General features: G+C 41.0%; 1 protein-coding gene across 1 annotated transcript; it reads right to left on the bottom strand.

Moving 5' to 3' along the window:
* Positions 1-6,408: 6,408 nt before the first annotated feature.
* LOC140234270 (heparan sulfate glucosamine 3-O-sulfotransferase 5-like) lies at positions 6,409-7,888 on the bottom strand. The gene has a single exon (XM_072314331.1). The coding sequence runs from the start codon at positions 7,848-7,850 to the stop codon at positions 6,816-6,818; it is 1,035 nt and encodes a 344-aa protein (XP_072170432.1). The 5' UTR covers positions 7,851-7,888; the 3' UTR covers positions 6,409-6,815.
* Positions 7,889-10,455: the final 2,567 nt, after the last annotated feature.

Genomic DNA, 10,455 nt, shown 5'->3' with positions numbered 1-10,455 from the left:
TTTAGTGATACATGTAGTGTCATGAACTTGCATGCCACCACTGGCCTACCTGATAAATCTTAACTACAGTAAATGCCATTTTCTCACATAGAATCTGTGTGTCCAATCTTTGCTGTGTTCCAACAGGCCTATTAAACCAGAACTGGAGACAAACAGGGATATGACTGCAGTTGCTGAATTACCTAACAAAGCAGATTTTCAAAACATTTTTGTTAATGTGTGCGTAAGATAACGGGAGAATTGTGGGTTGATGACATAATTTGCACATTGCTGCTGCAGTAACAAAACCTTGTATCTTAAAAATGTCAAACGTACAGGAGAGGAAAAAAATAGCACTGTAACAAATGGGATCGCCTTTCCTTTGAAATGCCATGATGGCTTCTTACAATAGGGGTAAGTCAGCTAGGATTTGGACAGGACATCACTTTACTGATTATCTGACGAGTACATCACATTGCAATCTAAAAATAGTGACATTCAACAAAATGTGAGGTAAAAGGTTTTGCCACTCCAGCAACGATATGCGGTTGCAATAAACATTATTATTTGTTGAAAGGGCTGAAAGACTTTAAAATTCTAAAACTTTCATATTTTCAAGTCCAAATTGCTTGAAAAATCTTACCCTCCTCCTTGTCTGATTGTGCTCTTAAATCAAGATCGGGGTGAGAAGTTGCACTCTTGCTCTTATGTGTCATATCTGCATGCCCAACTAGGTTGATGGCATGCCATGTTCACATACACTGTATTTTGCTCAAATGCGCAAACCTATCAAAACCCATCAATAAATTGAAGATTTGCCACAGTACTTTGACAGCTTCACTCGCAAATTCCATTCCTCACACATGTACATTAATTTGTAGCTTGATTTGCATTGTGAATGAAGAGTCAGTGTTCCACACCATTATTTTAGTAAATTTCACTTTTCTGTCACGTTGTGTCTGCAAAAGTCATGCCTATCAGACCTGGATAATAACATAGCTACTGGCCATTTGCAAGAAAAATATTTATCATAGCACTGTCACACAATTTACATCACAGCACAGCTTGGAATTTTCTTTGCTACTGTACTTCATTCATTGCATATCTAGCATAAAAGTTTCTGTAAAAAGTTGCATGGCTTTGGAAAACAGGTTATGTTTACCACAAAACACTGGTGCATTGCTGTATGTATCAGAGTGATGTGACACACAGGGGGCTTTATACATCATGGTACACGTTCAAATTGGGATTAAAAAGTGTACTTCAAGCCTAAGTCAACATCTGCATCTCCACATAATCTGCACATTTGGAGATTAAGAAGGAATTAAACTGCATCATGTCGTGAGTTTCAAACGACATGTTTTTCACATAGTACCGCACAAGATGACTTGGCTAGTCTACACTTGTAGTCTGCCGCTTGATGTACAGTGTGTAGCATAGCCAACTGGTGTGATTTTTATGGTAAACTACCCATAACTCTCCCCATACATTGCAGTGTGAATGTGAAACTTCACTTTTTTCCACCATGGACATCTCAACACTTCTAAAACTCCATGACTCTTTTCGTCAATATGCACCCTATTGCTCTATGTCGAGAAACCTTTGACGCATTAAAATTGTCTGTCACAGAGGTTATACCATTTTGCAGCATTCATAAAATTGCAATGTACGGAAATTGATTTAGATGATAACACATCATGAAGGCTTGCCTGTAGTAGAGCTCTCACTGCAAACAGTGTACATATGAATTTCACGACGCAAACAGTGGAGACTGTCAATGTTCTTTCACACACACACAAAAAAAATGTAATAATGGCATTCAATGCAAGCTCAGAAGACTACACCTGTCAGATGCACACAACACGAAAACTACGTACGGTAAAATGCAGTCCACTAATTACAGTACACGTATCCGAACATGGCCAACACTATGAAACGTGGAGTGACGAAGATAACGCAATGGGTTGGTTTTGCGAATATTCCATCCAACTTCATGCTTACCTTTGTCGTGTTTCTGACAACCTACTGTAACAGTTTAGCGAGGCTTTTCTAACCTGTAACAACAACTAACACGTCGAAAACTAGATTCCGATAACATCGTACTGAAGTGCATTGAGCATGTAGGGGATGAAACAGCTACTTTTAAAGCACTAAATAGACATTCACAATGTCCATCTAGCAATCCCACTTGGTGTCTTCAAAAAAAGTTTATTCCTAACCTCCCCCCCCCCCCCCCAAAAAAAAAAAAAAAACAGGACCTTTTAAGGTAATATTTCCAGTGCAGGACATTGTATAATAATATGGATGCGTCTAATGAGAACACAGCTAAAAGACGGAGTACACCAAGTACAAACATGCTCTGATTGTCTACAACCAAACCAACATTTTCTGTTCATTTTGTTTTCTCTGTGTGTCTGTGTGTGTGTTTTAAATCCACTAGGCATTTCACTTTTTTTCATACAAAATGTAAACCATCTTTGCTGAAGAGTATCTTGTGAGTTCTTCAGTTTAGCCAAGGCTGCCGGAATAGAATTCTTTGTTGAATTCACCCTTTTTTAGGGCTTCTTTCACATGGCAACTGATAAAACCAGACTGGTGCATTATGTAACAGTCTACTCTGCCTAATTACAATTCACCCATTGAGGACGGTTTGATTTTGCTACAACACGCATTTCCCATAAACGCTTGCCCGAGTATACTCGGGACTCGTCCTCAATGGGTAAACCCTTTCTGTGCAAGGGACATAGGAGAGTGTGTACAATGCCATGAGGTTTTCTGTGCTAATCAGCACTCAAAGCTCACACAGACTTTTAGTGCCAGTTTACGTTTGGTTCTAGTCAATCTGCTCTCTAAGTGAATTCTAACAATACAAAAAAAAAAAACAGAAAAAAAAAAAACAGTGAAAAGTCTTTTTGATGACAGCCCATACCCAAACACTCAATATTAACCCGTTGAGGACGAGTCCCGAGTATACTCAGGCAGGTGTCTATGGGAAATGCGTGTTGTAGCAAAATCAAACCCTCAACGGGTTAAAGTGCCAAGCTCTTTTATCAGCACTCACACTCAGTTATTCTTTTCACTTAAAGTCAGCTAGCCTACTCGGGTGTAGCAACAAGCCTTCATAGTCCAACAGGAAGGCAATGGTAACACAATAAGGGATTAGGGGGATTAAGATTATCTCTATTCAATGACACTCAGATTTCTAACACTTCTGACCATCAGCGAAAAAAGCACAGTATGAGTCAACTGACACTGGAGTTGAATCAAAGTAAATACTGTACCAGGTACTAAAGTCCTGCTGGATTCCAATTTACTACTAGCACATTGTACTGTTTGCACAAGGATACACGGACAATTGTACATTGAGACGATGTAGGACGTGTGTTGTACAATTGGCTCATCGACCATCATACATTCCATGTTGCAGGCTACCCTGACTTTCAACTTATGTGATGCAGTTTATTTGAGGTTACAGAAACTGCATCACACATCGAGGACTCGAAGGTTCCACACTTGAAGTACAGAAATTGCAGTGATATCAGCTTCAAGTGTTAATCCACCACAACAACTGCAATGACAGTAACATGTAAAACATCTTTTCCCCTTCATTTGTTATAGCTAGCCCTGCCTGCATATAGATATAATCCTTTCACCTTTTTTCTGGTGGTCAATAGACTTGTACATGCCACAGGGCACGGGTCATGTTTTACTTGCCTCCCACTTAACACAAATGCATGATTACATTTGCAGAACAGAAGTTCTGTACTACATGTAGTGCATACTGCTTCCCCCCTCCCACTTGACACAAATGCATGATGTACACTTACAGCTTCACAGAAGTTCTGCACTTGCACATACTACGTACATGTACAGCTGTACAGGTTGTTTTCCTGTTTTAAAAGTTGGGGAGATGGGGTAGGCAGTGGGGTTAAAGGGACAAAATAGCCACAGTGTGGCAAAGTACATTATGTGCACTGCACAAAGCCATTCCCAGCGGCACTTCCTGTCTGGTTTGTGCACTAGGACAAAGAGAAGGGCTGTAAAAACCACTTTGTACAATAAGCTGTCACACCTGACAGCATTGCAGAATACCTCAATTTGATATTCATGAACCATAACTGGGGGAGGGCGGGGCGGGGGGCAACAAGAAAAAAAAAGTTGTATGTACATCAATGTAAGAAATCACACAAGTGTAAACGTACATTACAACTGTACGTGTACATGTACATTGTACAAGCAGAGAGCAGGGTTACAAACATCCACACATCAAAATCAATGTGAGCAATGTGGAATTAATACTGAATAAACGTTCCATGCATTTTGATGGGAAAATATAATGCCCATATCAGAGAGAGAGTTGCTACTTTAGTATATAATCCAGATTTGAAGAGATACTGATCAATGTTCTCAGGAAGTCTAATGAAGAATCAAAGAGACTTGGCGGCTGTGAGACAAGAGAAGCAGCTTGGAGACCTGTTGGAATATTGCATTTGAGCTTCATGAGCAGAAACGATTTCTGAAGTACACTCTATACAGGATCTTCCTGACTAAAGGTTGTCATGGGAACAAAGATACCTCTCAGAGTTTTTGTTTTGTTATGTTTTGTTTTGTCTTGTTTGCCAGTTTTGGGTGTGTTTTTTTTTCATTTGTTTGTGTATTACTCTGGATACAAATAGATACACCAAAAAAAAAAATGGTGAAAGTCTCGCTTTATCACTATTACTGCATTATATTCTAAAAGTGTACTGTCTACTGCAAATTGTCATCAAAGTAAATATGTATGGGGAATAGTGCTCTGTCAGTATCATAAATACAGTGTAAAAGCAGGAGCATGCATTTTATAATACCGACTCTATAGAATGGTATGTGGGTTTAACGTTACCAAACAGACCGACTCATAAATAATGGTAATACATCTAACTTAAGCTATAAAACTCTCACCAGTTAGGAGTCAAGAGAACTCACAGACAACTGTTCATCAAGAATGTTATTAAAGCAGTTAATACAAACTTAAGCATATTACCTTAATACTGTATACAAATGTACATTGTCTTCAATTCCAATTTCTATGGAGACGTTTGTGTGAAATGACCAACAAAATGCAATGTAATTTCTATCTCCCTCTACCCAGAGAGCCCTTTTGTAGAGCAATGTGTAAAATTCAAGTTATGTGCATAGAATGTACCTGGAAGAAAAAATACAACTCTGCTGACTTCTAAACACTCCGCTATCTTCTGGGACGGAAATGGCTTGTGTTATAATGGACAGACCAACATAACTAGTGCATATCTAATCTCACACAAACTGTACAGTGTATTTCCTTTCCAAAGATTTACACTGTAATACCCATAACAACTCAAAAACATGTACTACAGTGTGTACCTCAGCAACAAGTATGTTTTTTTTTTTTATGGATAGAACATAAGTTCAAATAGTTACCAACAGGGGACCTGTCACCGCTCACAAACAGTGAGAAAATAACTTGGCTACACTGTCAAGATGTACAAACATTTAAACACCTACAATGACAAAACCTGTGTACATGCATGGATATGGCTATTATCAAATAGCATGTACACCACTTGTACACTGTATAGAAGACCAGGTACACAAAAATGTACAGGCTATAGAAATATGGGTGGTTGTAAGGATGAAACGTTTACAGTTCTACAATTTGTTAACTTCAGCACTGAAATCCTGTCTATTGTCAACTTTACAGATAGGCTGCAGTACACAATTACATGTACAACGTCCACAACGTCAGGAGTGGTCACTGCCAGGTACGTGTACTTCTTAGGCTGCATTTATCTAAACTCAAGAAAAAGAATCACATTTCAAAACGTGCTTCGAACGGCGTTCATGAATGCGGTTTGAACCACGATTCTTGGGGTGCCGCATTTATCTAACCATCACACACTAGCGATTCAAGTGTCACAGCGCAGCTGCTTTGCGCCATTCGGCCCAGGAAGTACAATATAAAGGTCAACTGCATACCACCAAACATGCCATGATCATTCACACAAAACTGATGAGTAGAAAACACAACCAGAAACAGCTGGAAGTTGACCTTGGGATATAACCACGATTCGAGATGGCATTGCTTTTCTCTACTCCCAGAAAGGTGATCATGGTCTCAAACGCAATGTTTCTAAAAGCCATTGAAAACACCGTTGCGTTTATCTATCGCCCAGAAATGCCTCAAATACATTAGATTTATAGGATCATGATTCTGCCTCAGAAAATTTTTTGATAAACGCACCTTTATTCAAAACAACTAGTATTTTCATGTTACATATTTCACCTTTCTTCAGTTTGTTTGAATGCCTGCTTACAATATAATGTAATTTATACAATTGTACGTATATAGATATCTCCTGGGTTTCATCCTGCCAAAGGTCAAAGGGCAAAGCGCTTTGTGACACTCCAGGCTAATTTCTATGTCTAGTGTCATCTGCATAGTAATGTTAGTTAAAAGATACAATTGTAAACTGCATGACAGTTGAATGTATTGGATGCACACATGAACATGAGATTCTGGTGCATGCGAGCATCAAAGAAGTAGACACCAGAAATCGGTTTGTGATTTGGAAATACCGCTAGACAAATACTGTACACCTGTACTGCCTGGAAAGGGTAGAATTTTGCCAGATGTTTATCAAAATTTTAGATTCAATGTGTTCAAAATCTATTCAATGTGGCATTCAAGCGATATTACACATCTACTGCAAGTTTAGTATAAATTCAATCTGAGTCATTCAAACGCTACCTCCACCTACAGTAAAAAGAGTTGCTACTATCCACAGAAAATATTAAAAAGGAGTATGATACAGTGTACATCACCACTCAAATGTCTGCCCAATTAATTCAAAGAATCTGTCATTATATGGCCTGAAAAACTTCTGCAGTTTTTTCAAGACAATTGGGTCCACATCGGGATGTGATTGCCCTTTCTTGTCTCCTAGACACTTTAACTTTGTTGATTTTAGACAATAAAATCCTTTTGTGGCATTGTAGACAAAATTGCGCTTGGAAAAGAAGCTCTTCAAGTTGAGAAACTGCTCGACCTTCTTCATTTCTGGCAGCGGGTCGAGAATTAATTTGGCACCATCAACAAACATCAGTTGGGATGGGGAAAAGTGGCGCTGCCAGCTCTTCACATAGTTGGCATACATGCTGGTCCTTATAGCCTGGTAGCTCGTGTCAATTTCTCCGTGATCCAGAACTTTGTCTTCAAATCGTGGAAAATTGCGCAGCTTGTTTGAGGTGTGGCTCTTGATCTGCGTGTAGTCTGATATTGTCCTAACGGTTGGATCGCGCACGATGGCCAGCAGCTTGATGGAGCTGTTCATGCGACTTATCCTCTCCGGAGCCTCGCTGGTAACAAAATATGCGGGCGTTTTCTCCATGGTGATCTGGTCGGCGTAGGAGAATGGCATCTGCTCCCGGTACCACTGCATTCCCTTGGAATAGTTGTCATCAAAGAAGTGGATCTCCGGATTGGCCGCCACGATGCTCGGATGCATGCGAAGCATCTCGAGAAGCGCCCTCGTTCCACACTTGCGCACTCCGATCACGATGGCCTGGGGAAATCTACGCTCGAAGCTCCCAGAATGCTGCGCTGATAACTCTGCGATATCCGCGTTGACTTTGTCGATACTCGGAGGAAAGGCATTCCCTTCTCTCTCTAGTTCATCCGCCTCGGCGTCGTCAAGGTGATGCCCATCACTATGCATTGCACAGAGGAGTTTTCGCATCCTCTCCTTGTCCGAGATTTGATTGGTGGAGAGGAGGAGGAGCACTCCCGAAATGACGAGGGCCGCCACGAGTATGCGATGTTTTCCCATCATGCGGTACAAAAGTGTCTTCGTCATGTTAGGCTTTCAAGAATTCATCACTGCTCATTTTGCGCAGTCTCTAATGGAACATCTCTGTATGCACGGATGAAAGAAAACATACAAAAACATGTGTAATAATCTACATAGTCCTCACCATATTTATGACCATCTCCTGTTTATAGTTACACATGTTGTGTGTGTGGTCCAGATATTATACATTGTACAAGTACACTGTAGATGTCATTTAGGTGGTGAACAGGGGGCGTCACATTTTGTAGACAGGTCTTCAGGTGTCTGTATGCACAAATTGTACTCGAAAAAAGACCTGAAAGACGTGAAATAGGCCCCACCGCAGTGTGCATGCACTCGTGCGTTAATAGCAAGCAAGGTTATGTTTAGGGTTAGGGTTTAGGGTTACATATGTAGGTAGGGTTGTATCTATGGTTATATTGGCTGTTAAATTAGTCGAGGTACATTAGGAAGTCCTTCTGAAAATAAAAAGTTGAAGACCAAAAAAAAAAACGGGAGAAAGGGAGGACGAAAGATGTTATGCTGTGGAAATCGGCCCCACCGCTGTATCAATCTCGCGTAAACGCCGTTTGGTGGTAGGGCCGCATTCAATTCACGAGTATTATACTGTGGAAGAAAGCCCCACCGCCGTGCTTATAGTGTACCGATGAACACCACATGGTGGGGCTGAATTCACAAGTATAAACAGCGAGCCGCCGTAGTATTCTGTACACGCGAATATTTTCGCGTACGGATATTTTCGCAAATCACGGTATCAGTGGCATTTTCGCGTGTTGTTAAATTCGCGATTGATACTAACTAGTAGTAGGGTCTACTGCCAAGCCCGAGAAACATGTTCAAACACTTGCCAACGAACTTGTAACGTTTTTCCATTTGCATTGTGACTTCCCAAACATGACAATAGAAAAGACACAGTAGAAGATTTATGAAATGAAACAATAATTACGGGAACTTGCAGTGAGACACACTCACACACGGCATTCACAAGTACCTACCAAATGTTGCAACAAACAGATGTAGACTACAAAGTTTCAGAGCTGCGCTAGCGCTAGCGAAAGTTTTACATGCATCCCTAGGCCTCACCCAACCACGTCGAGCCGGTGTTCGTTCGCATAGGGTAATGTAGCACGGAGAATGCACATTTATCATCGTACTGCACTTCCAGAATCGGTCGCACCGTACGCACTCGAAGTGGAAATTAGCGTACAGTGTACTAGACCTAGTGTGTGCAGGCCTACATACTGGCCGGTGTGACAGCCGTGTTCTGGTCCGGCCAGCGTTGGATGCATTTTGTCATCAATTTGTATAGCTCGACCAGACGCTGTTAATACGCTACGCGAATACAGCGTCTGACCAACGAGCGGGCACCTACAAAGTGGGGAACCACAACACAACTACAAAACTTATGAAAATTCATACGTTCTTTATAAACAATGTACACGTTACCAAACGTTACTCACCTTAAGTGCATGCTTGTATTACAGAAGGTTCGTAAGTCCATTGAGAGCCCTCGTGATAAGTCCGTGGAACCAAAAAATGATACTTTCTGGCGGATTCCCTAACACCGTCAGGGTTCATCGTTGCAGAATTCAAAATGGCGCCTTGATCTCTGCGGAAATCTTTTGCGTGCGTGCGATGCGCTGCTTGAGTGTTGGTGTAGCAGCACGGTCGACAGCGCGACCTTTTGAAAGGGCATTCAGATCATGTGACCTCCCGGATATTGGAAATGGCCTGGCGTGAAAGACGATGTACCGTTCATGAACCGTTCACACATGCTGCATATAACCATCATTTTAGGTAAGTTATTAAATCTAAATTTCAATATTCATAGCATAGATATGAAGTCTCATTATCATTTTGTTTGTCAGATGAGTTTGAAGTGACAAAAAAAATGATCTAAAGTATCAAAATTCAATCCGATCGCATGCGATCGTTGGACCCTCTTCATGTTTGGAGCTTCGTTGGTACAGCCCTGTCGCGCTACGTATGTACAGCGGCGACTGGGCTGTGTATAGTTACAATTTGTACAGAAGGTATGATGGGGTAATATTTTCGCGTGTCTTTAATTTCCCGATCAGCCCAAAGCTCGCGAAATTCGCAAAAATAAAACCCTCACAAAAATAACAGCGTATACATGTACAGTAGTACCATGGAGTCTGATGGACCCTATCTGTCTAGGGTCCATGGTAGTACGGACATGCAGTGGTGGGGCTAGCCCGACCAGACGCTGTTAATACGCTACGCGAATACAGCTAGAAATTTACAGAATACTGTCGCGCTACGTATGTACAGCGGCGACTGGGCTGTGTATAGTTATGGTGGGGCCTATTTCACGAGTATGCGAGTATGCCCTTTTGATACATGGAGGTTCGCTTTGTTTTGTTACTTTTACTTTGATATGTTCTTGGTCTTGATGGAGTTGGATATCCGCTCTCACCAGTGCAGTGCACACACCAGGCACCGATTTCATCAAATAAATTTACTTTCGAAATAGGCCTACACTTTGAATTCCACTTTTAACATTTCGCTCAGTGCCAGTGGTTTCTATTATATCAGCTTCCGAATCTGGCCCTTGCTTAGCTTAGTCAGCTTAGTTAGCTCAATTTTATCC

The sequence above is a fragment of the Diadema setosum genome, chromosome 10 (genome assembly GCF_964275005.1).
Source record: "Diadema setosum chromosome 10, eeDiaSeto1, whole genome shotgun sequence".
In the NCBI taxonomy this organism is placed as follows: Eukaryota; Metazoa; Echinodermata; class Echinoidea; order Diadematoida; family Diadematidae; genus Diadema; species Diadema setosum.
The sequence above is the reverse complement of the archived record's forward strand: the minus strand, read 5'-3'. Positions and strand labels throughout refer to the sequence as shown.

Excerpts from the sequence above, each read along its gene's own strand:
- LOC140234270 (XM_072314331.1), bottom strand. The coding sequence starts at position 7,850 with ATGACGAAGACACTTTTGTACCGCATGATGGGAAAACATCGCATACTC.